This window comes from Clinocottus analis, unplaced genomic scaffold (genome assembly GCF_023055335.1).
Source record: "Clinocottus analis isolate CAN_PGR_092001 unplaced genomic scaffold, fCliAna1.0.p SCAF_4, whole genome shotgun sequence".
In the NCBI taxonomy this organism is placed as follows: Eukaryota; Metazoa; Chordata; class Actinopteri; order Perciformes; family Cottidae; genus Clinocottus; species Clinocottus analis.
Genome location: NW_027176153.1, coordinates 5,443,517 through 5,463,116, shown reverse-complemented (window position 1 = coordinate 5,463,116; position 19,600 = coordinate 5,443,517). Strand labels below are relative to the sequence as shown.

Below are 19,600 nucleotides of genomic sequence, written 5' to 3'. Positions count from 1 at the left end.
GGGACTTCGAAGTTCAGTCATTCTCCATAATATTTGGCCGCAATGAGAAACAGTAGTCTTTACGTTCATGCATGATTCAGGGCAGTATGTGAAAATATGAAGTGTGACTCGACAGTTAACTCTGTATCCTGCGGAGGGCAGTAATACGCTTAACAGCGTCTGCACTGCCAGAATCCACATTAAGAAGAAGAAAAGGAACACCGGAAGTGAACTAGAAGGGTGATCTGGAAGGTCTTTCATTTTAGCTGAAGAACGAAACTTGTCTGCTTATTTTACCCACGATGTATGTCTGAGGACTAAAACCATTAATATAATTGTCACATCTGGCCTGAAATAAGCCGTGTTGCACACCGAGGGACTGGAAAAATAGCGTTATATGTTAAGTATTTATCGGGTACTCGATCAAAACAACAAAACGGAACCGTTTTCTGCCCTAAAAGAAGCTTTGCTGTGCTATCAGGCACTGGGAAGCTAACTTTGTGTTACTGGCGGACTCGTCAAGAATATCCCAAAGGCGGGAGGTAATGTAAAGTTATCGTTGGATAATGATTTCTCTTGTTTTGCTGCTTTACTTGGTTTTCTTTACAAAGTTCGTTTTGGTAACGTTACCGCTGACGGGAAACGTGGACTATGGCTAGTGATGAGCGGTCACAACAAACCAAGACCAAATCAAGAGTGTGTTACTATGCGCAGATGTACTGTACCGTTGCAAATGTAGTCGCAAGTAACATGCCACGGATCAGAGACGAGTTTGTAACGTTAGCGACCACGTATATCACAATATCTTGCATCTGCTTTTAATTTCTATATAACTATCGTCACCTTGCGAGCTAACTTCCGTAGGGCACCTCTCGTTAGCTAAGGTTAGTTGTTAGTTTGTTATCCATCCTCCTAAACATCTAGATATGTTATTTAGTGTGTGGTTGTTTGTTCCGTTCATAGTTGAAACTCTCAATGAGTTGAAGTGGCAAAACATTGTAATTACAAATGTTCGGCTGTTGACATAAACTCTGCTTTTAGTTAGCTAAATTAGCCTTAGCTGACATGTAGTCCAAACGGCCTTCTGACGATAATGTTTTCACCATGAATATTTAATTATTGTTAATAGTTGTGTTTTCCTATTGACAGGTTAAACTGTTTTAACAGTGAAACTGTAGGAGTGGGAATCATCAGAGGCCCCACGATACTATATTATTACAATACTTTGATATTATCACGATACTGCGATGCATTGAGTATTGCGATACATTCATTGCTGTGATATATTGCAATTTATTACCTTTTTTCAACCCTAAATTGTCCCCAAAGGAAAACTGTCAACATATTGCATATAATAAGATAACATTTTCAGTCTATTCGTCTCATTTCAATCATTTTTATTGCAGAAAATGAGACAAACTGACAGACACTTCAATGAATGTTGCACCTGACAAACTGAACTGTTTGTATTAGTCTACATAGTTGCGTCCTTCGAGCTGGACACACCAGAGAGGGGGCGAGGCTTAATTCTGGTTTATCTCCATGCAAAAAGTTTTCATTTCTGCCATCCACCATTCAAAAAAAAAAAAAGAAACACTATTTCTGCTTTATACTTGTTGTGGAAATCCCAAAGACTTTGGGGCATCAAACGCTGTCGTGTCTGGGTTCATAATATTATCCGTAGGAATTTCACTGACTTCTCCAGGAACTACCCTCGGGATGACGGTGTTCCAGATTAACAGGCGGCCGTGTTGACGAGTGACTTTTGACCGACTTTCTCTCTCTCTCTCTCTCTCTCTCTCTCTCTCTCTCTCTCTCTCTCTCTCTCTCTCTCTCCATACATACATACATACATACATACATACATACATACATACATACATACATACACACAAGGGTTGAAAAACAAAGTTGAAAAAATTAACTGATTAATCGCGTGGTTTTTCTGCGATTAATCACATTATGCGCCAAATTCAAGAATGAAGTAAAAACTAGTGTATTGCAACTTTCATTTTAAAGTAATGTTATCAGAAGAATATAACAGCACTCTGGATCAAAAGCAAGTTGACATACACATATATAGTTCATAAATATTTTTTTCCTTTTTTTCTGAACAGGTGCTGTTCAGTAGTAAGGGTCCCTGTGAGGGACAAGCCACTCCTTCTTTGGTCCATGTTCAGTCTGTTGCTTAGCTTAAAGATGTTAAAGACCAGCAATTGATTAACTTTATACAAAAGCAATAAGTGCTTTTCATGTTTTCAGTTCAGTTTTTCTTCCTCAGTGAGAAAAGTCCTGTCTGTGTTGACTTGAACAAGTGCACTGACGTCTGAGGTGGAGATGTGAAGGACAGCTGACGGGTATCAGCAGCGGCTTTGCGCATGCGCGATTTAATGTTTAATCCGGGGACGCGGACCTTGCAGCGCGAGGCTGCCGGTGACCGCTTGTGAAGCTTTGAGAGGCGACTCGCTCGCGCGGTGCTCGTTAAAGACAGAAACTACAGAACAATCCATGCTTTCGCGTCTGGCTCAAGTCGGCAAATAGTCCGGTCATGCTGGCGCGAGGGCGGACCTAAATTAATCGCCTTCAAGGTAAAAGCCCCCCTTCCCCCCACCCCCCCAAAAAATGTAAATAAAAAATGCAGTTAACACATGATCAAATATTTAACGCTGTTAATCAATTGAAAAGTTAACAAGATATTAACGTGTTACCTTGTCCAGCCCTAATATATACATATACAGACAGACATACACACCACTACCAGGCCAATAAAAATGCTCACACACACAAATTTTTCGTTGAACCGCCTCTAGCTTTGATTATGGCACGCATTCGCTGTGGCATTGTTTCGATAAGATTCTGCAATGTCACAAGATTTATTTCCATCCAGTGTTGCATTAATTTCTCCCCATTGATGATGGTAGAGTCTGACCGCTGCGCAAAGCCTTCTCCAGTACATCCCAAAGACTTTCAATTGGGTTCATGTTCAACTGGACTTCATGTATGAAAATGATGTATCATGCTCCCTGAACCACTCTTTCACAATTTGAGCCCGATGAATCCTGGCATTGTCTTCTTGGAATATGCTCGTGCCATCAGGGAAGAAAAAATCCATTGATTGAATAACCTGATCATTGCTGAACCTCTATTAACAATTTAATAACTGGAGTGGTTTGCAACAAACTAGGCTACAAAACATGTAAAATATGTCGGAAAGTTTAATCCTACCTGTCAGTTTGGACTATTTTATCTAGCCACTTCTGTTTGAAAGTTAGCCTATAACTACTGAAACAGGGTCCGCCAAGAGTAGCCTAAACAACGCTAGCCCTAGCTCATGTGGTGCTCTAGGCGAGCTTAACGCCTGGCGCCTGGAGGACAGTGGGGGTGTTAACGGAGGCAGAGAGCTAGCAAAGGTACAGAGCGCTAACAGACGTACAGAGAGCGTGTGTCAAGAAACGGGACACCGAATGGCCAAGAAGACTCGACACGTCACATCAAAGATGGCTCACTCCTATCTCAGAAACACTCAGAAACACTGGTGCAAAAAATATTTTTAACCCTTGGAAAAAAAACGTTAGTGCGGTCTGAAACATGTGCGCGGTCTAAAAAATCGATTGCGCCGCCACTTCAACTGGCCTGCGTAGCCGCGCACACACGCATCTTAGAGGGAACACTGGTTGGCAGTGAAAAGAAATTAATACGTCCACGCAGAATTAAACGCTCTACTTTGCTCCGTGACTTTTCTTTTTTATTTATTTATCTGTTGATAGTTTACTGAGGGCGGAGCTCTGTGAGTCATGTGTAGCCCCCTGCAGGGGAAGAGGCTTGACAGCGACGTAACAGGATGTGATGCACATTTTAGTTACAGAAATATTTATTTTTATTTTCAGTGGACCAATATCAGCTCAAACTCCAAGATAAAAGGAATTCCCTTAGAAAGATTTTTCACTGGAAAAAAAAAGAATAAAATAAAACTTTTTGTCAAAGCCTCTCTGAGCCAACAGAGGGGCTAAAGAGCCGCATGCGTAAAAAAAATAAACACAGAATAACACAATACAAATATATATATATATATATATATAGGGGCTGGGCAAAGTATGATGCGCCAAATTCAATAATTAAAAAAAAAACTAGTGTATTGCACACTTTTATTTTAAAGTAATGTTATCAGAACAATATAACAGGCACTCCAGAGCAACAGCAAGTTAACATACATACATATATAGTAAATCGGTTTTCTTTTTTTGAACAGGTACTGTTCAGTAGAAAGGGTCCGTGTGAAAGACAAACCACTCCTTTTGTCCATGTTCAGTTCAAGATGTATGTTAAAGACCAGCAACTGATTAACTTTATACAAAAGCAATAAGTGCTTTTCATATTTTTAAGTTAAGGACAGTTTTTCTTACTCGGTGAGAATAGTCCAGTCTGTGTTGGCTTGAACATCTTGTGATGTGTGGAAAGTTCTCCTCTTTGAGAGAAGTGTAAAGATCCAGAAGTATTAACTATTTGATCATGTGTTAGCGGCATGCTTTTTTCTTCTTGCATTGGGAGGGGCTTATCGCAGCCTGACGTGAGAGCACGTGTTGTTGTGTAGCTTCTGTTCTCAACGAGCATCGAGTGCTGCAGCAACAGACTGTCAGACTATCTGCAGGCTCCACGTCCAGATTGAAAGTTAATCGTGCATGCGCAAAGCTCCTGACCTTGTGGTCTGATCCACTATGGCAGAGCACTTTAAGTCAGTATCACTTCTGGATCTTTACTCTTCTCTCAAAGAGGAGAACTTTCCACACATCACAAGATGTTCAGTGCACTTGACACAGACTAAAAAACTGAACTGGAAAACATGAAAAGCACTTGTTGCTTTTCTATAAAGTTAATCAATTGCTGGAGTTGAACATACATCTTTAAGGTAAGCAACAGACTGAACATGGACCAAAGAAGGAGTGGTTTGTCCTTCACAGGGACCCTTACGACTGAACAGTACCTGTTCATAAAAAAAAACTGATTTATAAACTATATATGTATGTATGTTAACTTGCTGTTGCTTTGGAGTGCCTGCTATATTGTTCTGATAACATTAATTTAAAATAGAAGCGTGCAATATACTAGTTTTTACTTCATTATTGAATTTGGCGCAGAATGCGATTAATTGCAGAAAAATCATGTGATTAATCAGTTAATTCTGTTTAACTTTGACCTCTGTGTGTGTGTTTGTGTGTGTGTGTGTGTGTGTGTAGGCCTTCTCTGTTAAAGTTAGTTATTTTATAATAAAAAAATAAACCTTTTGTAATTAAAAGTTATATCTATTTCATAACGTGATTGTTTCACACAACTACACAACATGCATTATAATTATTTTTCACCATTAGATTGTTTTCTCATTGAGCAGCTCCTGTCTCCTGTCTGTGCTCTTGCTTTCTGTTTCTGGAGCCAGCTCGCTGGCCAGCTTGACGCGCGCTCCTTAACGCTCTTTGACCAATCACATCTCACCTCTGTCTCTTTCTTCCTTCTGTCTTCTCTCTCTCCCCTGGTAAAACACGTTGACGCCTGCTAGCTGGTTCTGGTTCTGTCCTACTCTGTGTGAGGGGCGGCGGGGCCTGTCAAAACCTAGAAGCTAGAATCTTAGGACTTACTTATGACCCCTTTCCCACATAGGTTTATGTGCGTCTGGTGAGTGAAATGCTGATTATGTTACTGTTTTTTACATTTGCAGTTGTATTTAATCATAAACTAGCCACAGCGCTGTTGTTACTGCAGCACCTGGGGGTGCTGGTACTTCTACCCGCAGCCTCTCCTTGGCGCCGGGAGAGGATGCTGCCGGTGCAGCTGTGCTGCAATGTCTTGTCTGCACTGTGCAAGGTCAGTGTGGCGGTTTTGTTGATAGATTTGGACAACATGCATTTTTGTTGACCCAAGGGGTTGTGTTCTACCCTTGCTGTGCTGCCCCTCAATGGGTGCATTTCCTCCACTGTAATGTGCCGCGACCGGTTCTAGGTCGGCTTGGAAAGGCTTGGGCCGAAGGTGGCACGCCAGCTTCGGTCGCATGCTGTAGAGTGCCCGGACCTTGCCGCTTCCCGGGGCCATGGAATATGTGCTTGTGCTTGTGACGCCGGTGGTGTTGACCGGGGCGCACTGTCCTTAGTGCCGTGTTGTGTCGCCAGGTCGGGGACCGGCCCACGTAAAGGACGTCAGTTGTCTGCGGCGATGTCGGCAACCCACCCGACCTGTCTTGAAACATTGACCAAGCAGTCCGTACGTGCGAGTCAGAGGGTCAATAGTTCAGATTTGTATCGAATGTATTCGTTGGATTAGGTTGGGAAAGTTTTGCTTTGTGGCTAGCGTGTAGAGGCATAATGATTGCAAACTAACACTTTTATTGTCCATATTACAGTGATTACTGTATTGATGTAAACCTGAGATTTCCAAAGGAATCTAAACATTCTAAAAACAATTCATCCATCCAGCTGCAATGATCTAAAGGCCAAGTTAAAGTTACACAAAAAAAGGGTGACAAATGGAAGCTTACTCTGATCCTACATGTGAAAGTCTAAGGGATTTGAAATATAGTGCAGGGGTTAAACTCCACACTAATTCATAAACACAGTTTTAAAAAACAACATTTTAACACATAAGGTGTTTTAGGCTGGGTTCGGGATTACCATGCATGAGCCCTAGTTGACTCCCTAAGAAACAGGTAATTACATATTTTTTTAAGCTTTTATAAAACTAAAATGCTTTAGACAAGAAGCAAAAGCTCCTTTCAGGAATATCTCAATGCATAGGTTATATGCTCATAGTGAGGGAGTGAGGGAGAGGGTAGGGTAGCCTCACTCAAAGCTGATCCTCTGAGTGGAAGAGTAACTCATGTTTGTATTGTCTTTTTAAATGCCTCTGTTCAAGTTTTAGATTCTAGTCGACAAGAAGTTATCATCAAATGGATATTTTTACAATTTATGTGACACAATAGCTGCTTTCTGTTGATTTAGCAAATTTGGAACACACTCAAATGCCTTTGGCATCACACTCTGTTATTGTCTGAACAGTATAACGTTATTGTTGGAATTCTTAACAGCATTCCAACAATACACCAGAGATATTATTGTTAATATAGTTTCCCTCCACTTGGTGGTAGTAATGTGTCAATGGGCTACTTCTGGATTGCTGTCTTGAAGGAGTACCCATGTCTAGCACTGAGGGCTGTGAAACTCCTTTTCTCATTTCACATACTTATGTGAATCAGGATTCTCCAGTGAGTCCACAACGAAGACCAAAGTACGAAACAGACTCAGAGCAACACTGGAGACTACTCTGAGAGTGAGCCTTTCCCCCATTCCACCCAGACTGGATCTGATTGTGTTTAAAAGGCCGGATCAAGTGTCTCATCAAGAGGTGAACATAACATAAAAAGGGAGTTGTAGCTTGTCAAAAAATGGACTGTCGTGACTCTTCTTACGATTCATTTGTCACAGATATGAGAACAACTTCTGGTTCTGCCTCGCAAAAATAAAAACGGCTGAATCATATAATTCGCAGATTATGAGGCTATATTTTCATTTGTAAATTTAAAAAAAAATATATACATATATTGATTTATTTACCGACCGGGACGGAATCCGCACTGCTCCTTTTGAATCTCAGTTCTCTGGGGAAAACTCCAACATGATGGCCCTCAGCCGAGGGCTCGTGAGTAATTGATATACTGATGAGTAATTGATATACTGTGGAAGTTGCATTTAAAAGGAAAAGGCAATTCCTCAGGTTAAGCACACAAGTGTGTCACTCGTTTATTTCCCATCTCGAAAAGATAAAAAAGAATCGCGCTGCCCACTAATCTAACCAACTTCCGGGCTTCGGTCATCAACAACCGCCAAACTCTTAATGGGACCGCGATCCTGGAACAGTCACTACGAACAAAGGTGAATTATTGAACCACATTCACTACAATACAACAATTGGTCATTTTAGCGGTGAAGTATTTTTTAAATTGCCCCTGTGGTTTCGCATAATCTTAGCTGCTTTATAGCTATGTCTGATATCGCGCCCTACTTGCTCTTCACCATTTCATTTGAGTGTTTACATTTTTAAGGAGAAATGCAATGTATGACATTGCAATTACAGCTATGCAACATTACACCCATTAGTAATGAAGCCAAAAAAAAATCTTCATTTACTGCTCAATATGGAGTTAACTGGCTTGTTATATAGGGAGTAGTAGAGAGTTTCATCAACGTATAGTAATATTGTTGTATATCTTAAAAAACAATTACTCTTTAATGTAGTTCAGGTGAGATGCATAAATACACATAAATATATGGCTGGAAGTAAAACTGGTGGATTTACTGCAAGACTGAGACATTAAATACTTGACACTGCAATGGATTGGATAGTTATTTTTGTACGGACTTAATTTCCTACAATAAGAATTCAATTTGTATTAGACTGATTAAAGAGTTTTGGGCTAATCCCGCTACTGTACATTATGTAAGTAATGTGTGCAAAAATGATTTAAACATTTCATATTTCCATTCATTGATTTGTCCATTCCAAGATATATATCTGACTGTACTACCCTATTTCACATAAAAGGTATACCCCAATATAAAACATATGGCTGCCAGTTGACAAATGTATCCCAAAGTATATATTGTGATATCATCCAAACCCGGCCTATACAATTGCCACTGCCATAAAATAGAAGTACTTTTCTGTATTATGAGACTCTGTTCTGTTTCTCTTGTTTAAGATTCGGATGTTAGCAGAGCTGGCGCTCTAATATACTGTGGAAATCCTGACACATTATTTTGCTGTTGTATCGTGTTGTTAGTTATTGATACACAGTGATGGCCATCATGATGATTATAAAATCATGTGATTTCCTCCCCACTTTCCATACATAGCTCATCAATTGGAGCAGACAAAGACAGCAGGAGTTGTGGGGATTTAAGCATCCATTATCATCTGGCCCTGAGATGACATCGCAGCAGCCACAACTTCCCAATGCTGTTATTCCTCCCCAGCTTGCCCAGAACTCCTCTGCTCAGCAGGCCCGACCTCACATTCACGCTAATCAGCTGGACTCAAGTCAGAGTAGTGCAACCGGAGGGCACCTGGATCACAGAGCTCTTACGGGTAGGCCAGGCTGCTCAGGTGTGGCAACAGCAAGCGGAGAAGTGGCCAACAGGAACGTTCCAGCCTCCTGCACCAACTCCCGCTTGTCCAAAAGAGATGGGGGCTTCGAGCCATGGCCTGAGGAGGCAGTGGACAATTCCCATGGGCTTTACTCACTTCATCGCATGTTTGACATAGTTGGAGCACAGCTAACCCATCGGGATGTCAGGGTACTGTCGTTCCTGTTTGTTGACGTGATTGACGAATATGAGCGTGGTGGCATCAGGAGTGGACGGGATTTCCTGCTTGCCCTTGAGCGCCAAGGTCGATGTGATGAGACCAATTTCCGACATGTTCTCCAGCTTCTAAGGATTATCACCCGTCACGACCTATTGCCTTATGTCACACTCAGGAAACGGCAAGCTGGTGAGTAATGCAGTCATCACTACGGTCACACCAGGCTTTAAACAACATTGTCAATGGACAGTTGGGTTTAAATGTCTTACGATTTTTAAAGTATAGTCCCCAATCTATTATAAGAATAGTAGCATGTTGATGATTTTTTCTTTCCTTCAATGAGAACTATTTTAGTGACAGAGTATAATTCAGACACTAAATGTAGTATTTACATTTCTAATATTTTTTCTTTTTAATGGTCTATTTGATAAGAGGATAGTTTACATTAATAAAAACATTTCTGTATATGCACCAGAGTTAGCCAAGAGGCTATTTTTTATCTGTAGTCCCAAGAAGCAAATGTTGCGAAACGAACCAAAATACAGAAATAACATTAAATATACAAGGTTATACAATATTGATGCTTTACAATATGTGCACAAATGATGAATAGAGTGAGAATATTAAAATACATAGTATCATTATTCAGGAGACTCTTAGACATTGTCAAGTGATAACAAGACATGCAACACAGAGGCTCACAAATTCAACACACCCAAAGCAAATAAAATAAAGAATACATTTTTGAATGGATTTATAGAATATAATAGGCTAAAGAAAAGATTATGCTGCATTGTTGAACACTAAAAACATCCATGTCTGAGGCACTTGACATAAAGCATGCAGAGTATGTGACATATAAATCAGTCAAATGATGATGTTAAATGATGGTAAGCCGGCAAAGTCGGTTTTGGCCCCAAAAGAAGAAGAAGAAGAATTGCTTGAATAAAACTTGTGTTTCGACAAAGGCCCCACAGTGTTACATGTCAGGGGAGAATATTTTTGCAACTGTTTCCCCCCAAATACCCTTTTGTTTTAGAGTTTGCATAAATGACCCAAGCTAATTCTTGAAACAATTTTAAATAGTTTGAAACATTCTTGGTGCATTTGGGCTCTAAATATTTTTTAATTTGTACTTTTTGATGCTGAGCTTCCAATTAATTTGACCAATGCTGGTGATTCCTTCTATTCTTATTCAACTGTTGCTCAGAGAGATCTTTTTCTCTTCTTGCCCTTTCAGTTGTCAGACTGCTTAAACTGTTGCACAGCGTTTTGTTTTCCATGTACAAAACACAACTTTCTTTCATACAAAATCACATATTTGTGAAGAGGATTTTCTACAGCCTAGACAACATAGAGTTGTCCTCTCAGCTATCCTGTAATGGCTAAGAGCGGAACAAGGCTGTAGTGCAGTGGTTCTCAACTTGTCTGGATGCAGGACCCACCATCACCCTTGAATAACACGCCACAACCCAAATCGAGGAACATTTTTAAATTTTCAAATTGATTTAATGTTGATTAAAAAACAAAGTCTACCTTAATGATGGTATCACAAGGTAATACAACATGCATAACAGTTTCGTAGTTTCAGCCTTTTTTAACAGACTCAGCAGTGCTTTAATGCACAAACATGAAATAAAAAAGTCCAACTACTGAGAACCAGTTTTCAAAAGACCCAAATAGTGTAACTTTAGCTGAGGATACTCACTCACTGAATTGATGATTGGACAGTGAATTACTGTATTAGGATTCTGATCGAAGATGAATTATCTGTGCCTTTCAGATGTGAGTGGGTACGTTTGATCAAAAGAGAATTTTGCTTTAAATAATTGTCCAGTTTATGAACGTATGAGACATTCTGTTTTTGAACTGCCTTTAGGAGGACTGAACCTATAAAAGTCTGGTTAAAAGCTCTGGTCTGGCTGTTTCATCAATTTCAATACTTTTGATCTAAAGTATTAATAATTATTATATTATTAATAATAAAATAAAATCGTATGCTAATTCTTTTTTTTGTCCTTAAAATCTTAATTTGCAAAATAATAATACTGGTCAATTTGTTTATGCTACATCTCTTGAAGTATTCACATTGTGTCCGCTATCGGTTGAGCTTCAGCAGATTCATGAGTGTAGGAAATAAGAAAAAAAGCTTTAGGGATAACTTTTTTGACTATGAATAATGATCATAATTTTGGGTTCACTTTTAAAAAAAAAGCAATTGATGCATAAAGTCTTCGATGTTAAATGAACCCAGATAAAAAAAAATGCATACAGTAATAACCACGTCATGAGAAATAATATACTTTTTTGTATAATAAGTTTAAATAATAATAATAATAATAATAGTAATAATATAACTAACATTTATATAAATAATAATTGATAAACCTGTTGGTGTGTAAATGATCCAAAGTAACACTCACGTAAAACTGACTTTTGCAACATCTTTTCTGTATGATGTATTCTACTAGTTTGAATATGATGATTAGCACTGTCATTTTTGATAACATCCGAAATCAACTGTTTTTAGTTTGCCCAGATCCTGTCGACAAGTACCTGGAAGAAACATCAGTGCGCTACATTTCACCAAGAGGAGCAGTGCAGAGCAAGGACACTGTGACTCACAGAAGAACAGGTGTGTGTTTGTGTGTTTTTTACTCTTCTTCTTTTTTGCAGGATAAGACCAAGAATATTGATGAATACAGCTATTGAATGTAAGTAAATGCACACCATGATACTGAAGCTTCATTTACATTAAAACTAGGGCTAGGCAGATTAACGCTTTAACGCAACGTTAATCTGGCAATCCTTTTAACGATGTTAACTATTTGATCATGCGTTAACTGCATGTTGTTGTTTTTTGTACATTTTTTCCTTTTTTTGCATTGGGAGAGGCTTATCACTTTAAATCTCTCCCAGACAGCATAGTTCAGACCAGCCTCGCCAACAGTCAGTATTGACAAATTGAGCCTGGCGTGAAAGTACGTATTATTGTGTACCTTCTGTTCTTAACTAGCAGTGAGTGCTGCAACAAGCAGCTTCGCCTCACAAAGCACTCACAGGTGAGCAGTCTACCGGCAGGCTCCGCATCCAGATTGAAAGTTAATCACGCATGCGCAAAGCTCCTGACTGTCTCATCAACTATAGCAGAGCACTTTAAGTCAGTATCACTTCTGGATCTTTACTCTTCTCTCAAAGAGGAGAACTTTCCACACATCACAAAATGTTAAGTGTGCAGACTGGACTTTTCTCACTGAGTAGGAAGAACTGAACTGGAAAACATGAAAAGCACGTATTGCTTTTGTATAAAGTGAATCAATTGCTGGTCTTTAACATACATCTTTAAGGTAAGCAACAAACTGAACATGGAACAAAGGATTGGTTTGTCCCTCACAGGGACCCTTACTACTGAACAGTACCTGTTCAGAAAAAATAAATGAAGACTTATCTACTATGTATGTATGTTAACTTGCTGTTGCTCCAGAGTGCCTGTTGTTCTATATTGTTCTGATAACATTACTTCAAAATAAAAGCGTGCAATACACCATTTTTTACTTAATTATTAAATTTGGCCCATAATGCATGATCGCAGAAAAATCATGCGATTAATCAGTTAATTTTTTTCAACTTTGCCCAGCCCTAATTAAAACTAATGTCACTTTCCAGGTCCTCAGCCAGTCATTTGCTGTTCCCCATCAGGACCCCATGTTGGACCTCCTCGAACAAAGCCAACTCCTCTTGTACAAAACCGTAAACGGAGAAGTCATTCCTCAGCTGACTGCAGAGAGAAGCAAACATGTGGTAAAAAACAACGCAACATGAAAGAGGGAACATCATTTTGGCCTCAAAGAGAATAATGGCAAAAATATTTGGCCAGTCTAGTTACATTGACTTAGACCAATCCAGGAACACATTTACAGACCTTACATGGCCAGGTTACCGTTGTTTAGTTCAGTAAGCTGATTTAAAAATATAATATATTTTAACGAGAAACCTGGTTTCATTAATCATAGTTCATGTTTTTTTGGGAAACGTGTTTTCTCCAGCTAGATTTCTCCTGCACTTCCTCTTTCTCTGCAATGTACATGTAACCGGCTTTCTATTTTACGCATATGCTTGACCATGACTTCAGATTGAGAAAGTAACACGGGAGGAGGTGGATCCAACAAAATTATAAGAATTATAATTAAAGTGATTACACACAAAATTCTGACAGACCTTGAAAGTAACACAAAATAGATCAGGTTGCTACTGTACTCTTGGTAACCTGGTGCCTGGTGCCTTTAAGTGCATTGAATGACAGATCGTGACCCAGTCCACTTAAGTTGTTTTACTACCCGGATTACCAGAGTTCAAACCTAGAAGTGTACTTACCAGTTGCAACAGCAATACTATTATCACCATGTCAGTCCGAGTGCAAGTTGCCAGGTTGCCATACTATTACCTGGAAATAAATGTAATTGTTCCATCTTGATGAACATTCCAACTCCTAAAATGTATCTTGATGTGTGAGGGGAAAGTAGACAAGCCGGAGGACCTGTAAACCCACAACCTTTAAAAGAAGCATGACACAGGATTTGAATAATCTCAAACCATGGCTGGAATACTACAATGTGTTCTACAAATTTAGTAGTTATAATAGTAAATGGAGATTGTATGTTTGATCCCTGGCTCCTTCAGTCCATGTCGATGTGTCCTTGTGCAAGATGAAAATAGGTGTGAACAAGGGTTCCCGACCTCTGATAGATGGGCTATTCCGTCCGTGGTAGCCTGCCATCAGTGTAGTGCAATTTACCATTTGAGATGATCAAATGCATGATCAAACGTTCTGCCCTTCTCTGCGTGGAAGGGTGTTCCTTTAACCAGATGCACAAACATTAAATTATTATCATAAAACAAATATTTTTCAAAAAAATACATGTCATTGGCACCCCTTCATTTAATGGTCCAACAACAGCCCATTTTAATAAGCTTCCTGGCAGAGTCTGTTCCGTTTTCATTTAATATCTGCTAGAATTTGATGGAGTTTATGATACCATGTATCCTCACAAGATGTTCAGGGCCTTTGGAAGAAAAACAGCCCCACAACATCAAAGATCCACCACCATACTTCACAGTGAGGATGAGGTACTTTTCTGGATGGTTATCTCTGTCTATGCCAAACCCACCTTTGATGTTTGTTGGCAAAAAGCTCTATTTTGATCTCATCTGACCATATAACCGGGTCCTATTGAAAGTCCTAGTAACATTTGGCAAACTATGCATTTTTAGTTTGTTTTTGATTGACAGCAGAGGCTTTGTTTTTGGCAACCCTCCCAAACAACTTCTGATGTAGTAGGTGGCGTCTGATAGTAGTTTTGCAGACTTTCTGACCCCAAGACTCAACTAACGTGTGCAATTCTACAGCTGTGATCCTTACTGATTATTTTGCAAGTCAACACCATTAATGTACACATCTACTCTTCCAGCCTGATTCGTAACGTCTCCTGATGCTTTCCATCCATGCTGTGGCAGCAGGCCCAACAGGCTGACCCAGGCTTCCCTCTCACCTGCAACACTTTCCAGCTAATTCTGGGGAATCTTGAGGCGTTCCCAGGCCAGCTGGGAGATATAATCCGTCCAGCTTGTCCTAGGTCTTCCCCGGGGCCTCCGACCAGCTAGACGTGCCTGGAAAACCTCTAATGGGAGGCGTCCAGAAGGCATCCAAATTAGATGTCCGAACCACCTCAGCTGACTCCTTTCGAGACGAAGGAGTAGCGGCTCAACTCCAAGTTCCCTTCTAATGTCCGAGCTCCTTACCCTATTTCTAAGGCTGAGCCCGGCCACCCGACGGAGGAAATGCATTGGAAGCACCTGTTTTACTGCTGCAGCCACACCGATCCGTCTTACTCTCACTCGTTAACAAGACTCTGAGAAACTGGAACTCCTTCGCTTGGGGTAGGCATTTTGTCCCCACCTAGAGGAAGCAATCCACTGGTTTCCGGCAGAGCACCATTGCCTCAGATTTGGAGGCGGTAACTCTCATCCTTGCCGCTTCATACTCAACTGCAAAACGCATCAGTGAATGCTGGAGGTTACAGTCCAAGGAGGCAAACAGGACCACATCCTGAACCAAATTTCCTCCGCGCCCTGGCTGCGCCTAGATATCCTGTCCAGGAAAGTCACGAAAAAGACCAGTGATAAATGGCAGCACTGACAGAGGCCAACACCCACCCGGAAACATGTCTGACTTATTACCGAGGATACGAACACAGCTCCTACTGCAGGCGTACAGAGACCGGATGGCCCTTGCCAACTGGTCTGGCACCCCATACTCCCGCAGCAACCCCTACAAAAAACCCCAGAGGGACCCGGTCAAAAGCAGTCTTCAAATCCACAAAGCACATGTAGACTGGTTGGGTAAACTCCCTGGACCCCTCCAGTAGTATTGCGAGGGTAAAGAGCTGGTCCACTGTTCCATGACCGGGACAGAATCCGCACTTCTTGAATTTGAGGTTCCACAAGCGGTCGGAGCCTCCTCTCAAGCACCCTGGCATTAGCTTACAGTGGAAGGCTGAGTAGTGTAATACCACGATAGTTCGAACACACCCTCCGGTCCCCCTTCGTGGTCGTGTTTAAGAATTCCTCAAAGTGCTCTTTCTGCCCCGCAATGATGTCCCAAATCCGGGTCAGCAGCCTCCCTCGGGATGCGTAAGAAGTTCTTTCGGAGGTGGGAGTTGAAGACCTTCTGGACACAATCCTCTGCCAGACGTTCCCAGTTCATCCTCGCAACACTTTTGAGCTTGCCAGGTCTTTCTAGCCGGCTCCCCGCCATCTGATCCAACTCACCACCTGGTGAGGATCAGTTGACAGCTCTGCTCCTCTCTTCACCCGAGTGTCCAAGACATAAAGCCACAGATCGATTACAAAGTCGATCATTGATCTCTGGCCTACGGTGTTCTGATAACAGGTACACTTATGATCCACCTTATGCTCGAACATAGTGTTCGTTATAGACAAACTGTGGCCAGCTCATAAGTACAACAACAAAACACGGTTCAGGTCAAGCAACCAGTCCTCCCAATCACCCTTTTACCAAGTTTCTCCGTCATTGCTCACATGAGCATTGAATGAAGGTGAACCCAACTATATCTAGCTGGTACCTCTCCACCTCCTGCACCTGCTCCGGCTCTTTCCCCGCTAGCGAGGTGACGTTTCACATCCCTAGAGCTAGTCTATGCTGCCGGCGATCGGCTCTCCCAGGCTTCCTGCCTGGACTGACGCCCTGTCTACATAGCACCCGACCCCGACGCTTATCCCTGTGGGTGGTAGGCCCACAGGGTGGCTGCTCTATGATATTTATTTGGTCTAAGCCCCACCGGGCCCCATCGGCGAAAGCCCAGCAACCAAACACTCGCCGACAAGCTCGCCTCCTAGGTCTGGCTTCGGGAGGATGCCCCAGTTTCCTTTGTCCGGGCGAGATGGCTTAAGTTCGTGGGCTGCTATCATCAAGGTTTTCAAACCACTCATAGTCTGAACTCTACACCGAGACCTGTTTGCCTTGGTGGACCCTACCAGGGGCTGATGCCCTGGACAACATAGCTCCCAGTAAACACTGAGCAACTCAAACTCCTCCACCACGTTAAAGTGGCGATACAAGTCAAACACCATCCATGTACACATATGTACTCTTCCATGCTGATTTGTAACATCTCCAGACGCTTTAAACCTCTTAATTAATAATAATAATAATAATAATGGTTTGAATTTATAGTGCTGTTCTGAATACTCAAAGACGCTTTACATGGGAATTATTCACACACTGACAAGGAGTTACCATGCAAGCTACCACATCAGGACTATCAAACTTTCATACACCGTAGTCGCAGTTACGGGAGCAATTTTAGGGTTAAGTGTCTTGCGCAAGGATACATCGTCCTTGGCTAGCGGGGCCGAGGATCAAACCGCCGATCGTCTGATTGACAGACGATCCCTGCTCACCACTGCACCGCGGTCGCCCCAATTATTTCCCTGATAGTGGAAATGAATATTTTCAACTGTTTTTCCATTTTCCAATTTGTGCACCTCAACAACTTTTTGTTGCACATTGTCACTGTGTTCTCGGGTCTTTTGGCCTGCGTCACCTCATATTTATACCCCAGTCGAACAGAAAGTCATGGTTGACCACTTAAAAGTTCCTAATATAAACAGGTAAACTTAAATATAATTGTGGCACAACATTTGTATTTATTGTCAACATTATATATATTTTCAATAATTTGATTTAAAAGGTACGATTTTAGTGAATATTTTTTTCAAATAGAAAATAATTTAAAATCCAACACCCCAAAATATCATGAAGTATTTGAATGAATGTTACACAATTGGGCACCAATAATAACTTCAAAGGGCTGAAATGGAATCGCTTCCTTGGTCCCTCCATTGTTTTCTTTATTAGTCCTCTTCATCCCTTTTTGTTTACTTGCCCGCCTCAATTGTTCCTTTTAACTTTTCATATCTTTCTCTCCTTCTCTTTTAGTTAATTTGCCAGGTTCATTTCTCTAGCCTGTCATGTTTACCTGACATTATTTGTTAGTGAATCGGGTTTTAGGGTTTTTTAATCTCTGCACCCATCCGACTAGTAATGAGAACCAACCGTGTGCCATTGTGTGACCGTTTTGAACAGTTTGTCCTTAAGACATTACCGGACGATAATTAATACAAACTAGCTCATTTCTAGCATACCCCATCATTGAGTCTTCAGACTTGTACAAACATGCCGGTTGCCAGCTATGGCACCCCTATAATTGGAATCATATCAGACATTACATGTTGGTGTTATTTGTTTGCTGAATGTTTTTTGTCCTACTCAAATAATAAAGTAGGGGACTCAGTGGATCTTTTTCTCTTATACTTTGCGGTCTCCTTTTTAGATATCCGCCTCCGGGTTCGTGCTGAATACTGCCAGCATGAGTCTGCACTTCAGGGCAACGTCTTCTCCAATAAGCAAGAGGCAGTGGAGAGACAATTTGAGCGCTTCAACCAGGCAAACACTATTCTCAAATCCAGAGACTTGGGCTCCATCATCTGTGACATCAAGTTCTCTGAGCTCACCTACTTGGATGCCTTCTGGAGAGACTACATCAATGGATCATTGCTAGAGGCCCTTAAAGGGGTCTTTATTACAGATTCCTTAAAACAGGCTGTGGGCCACGAAGCTATAAAATTGTTGGTCAATGTTGATGAGGAGGACTACCAGGCTGGTCGACGTAAACTGCTTCGTAATTTGGTTACAAGTGGAGGGAGCCCACCAGGACCTACCAAAGACACTCTATCTTAGACAAAACTGCTGTGCCTCCCCCACAGGAAATGGGGTGAGATGTGGTTGTGTCGTTTAAGGTGCCTAAAGTGTGTGCCGGAAAGGAACTAAAGGACTTCTACACACCGCATTTATTCCTTGACAGCTAAGGTTGACTTGGCACTCTGAAGTGTAGCATGCAAGGTCATTTCATTTTCTTCATGGAAGAGGATCCTCATAATGCGTGCATTGAAATTTAACTAATTTCTTGTTTGTGGAAAATTTGCTCATTAAAACACTTTTGTTAAGTCAAATGATAGATTATCTTCACAACCTTTTGAAAGTCCAGTTCATTTCATTACAGGAAAATGGCTGAAAAGTTACTCACAGTGGGAGTTGTACCTTCTTGTCAAAATCATATTTTTTTCCAGGTTTTTCAGGTAAATTACAATATTCATGGGATTAACCCAATGATGATTGGTTGTATGTTATAGAAAGGCAAAGACCGTAATTAAGGCTTTTACACACCAGGATTAACAAAACAAAAATTCAGAATATTTCCGCACAACTTGATTGGTTGACGCCTTTATTTACAGCACAAAAGCTCAGAAGACTTTACCTTATTTCAAAAATATTATTTTGCTTTCTTGCTACTTAATATTTGCATTCTGTGGGAAAGTGTCCATAACAAAAAACGGTTAAAATAAAATTGACATTTATATTAATTGCACCATCAACAAAAAAATGGCCATTGTGTGTAATGGCTTTCAGGTTTCAATTTGTTTTTTTATTGGTTTCAGCTTATTATTCTACTCTCAAGAATTCCAGACTTCCCTTGTCTGTAAAGATGACATTTAAAAAAAAAAAAAAAATGTATTGAGTCACATTTGGTCACCGTCGACAGCCTTGTGTCTTGGCTTTGTTTCATCATATTCTTTGTTTTGCAATATGGCTTGTTACCAGCAGCTGTAATTCTGGCCTAATGTGAAGTTTCAAAAGTCC

The 19,600-nt window shown here is 40.8% G+C and overlaps 1 protein-coding gene across 6 annotated transcripts; it reads left to right on the top strand.

Annotated features, from left to right (window-relative positions):
- Positions 1-223: 223 nt before the first annotated feature.
- On the top strand, positions 224-18,912 carry dedd (death effector domain containing). 6 transcript variants are annotated; one of them, XM_068596964.1, is made up of 6 exons: positions 224-521; positions 7,217-7,365; positions 8,874-9,510; positions 11,852-11,956; positions 12,988-13,122; positions 18,234-18,912. In XM_068596964.1, exons 3-6 carry the CDS (start codon positions 8,946-8,948, stop codon positions 18,638-18,640), a joined length of 1,212 nt encoding a protein of 403 aa, XP_068453065.1. In that variant the 5' UTR covers positions 224-521; positions 7,217-7,365; positions 8,874-8,945; the 3' UTR covers positions 18,641-18,912. The 6 variants fall into 6 exon arrangements, with proteins under 6 accessions (XP_068453065.1, XP_068453067.1, XP_068453069.1 ...); XM_068596965.1 differs by lacking the exon at positions 224-521 and adding an exon at positions 5,819-6,670; XM_068596966.1 differs by lacking the exon at positions 7,217-7,365.
- Positions 18,913-19,600: the final 688 nt, after the last annotated feature.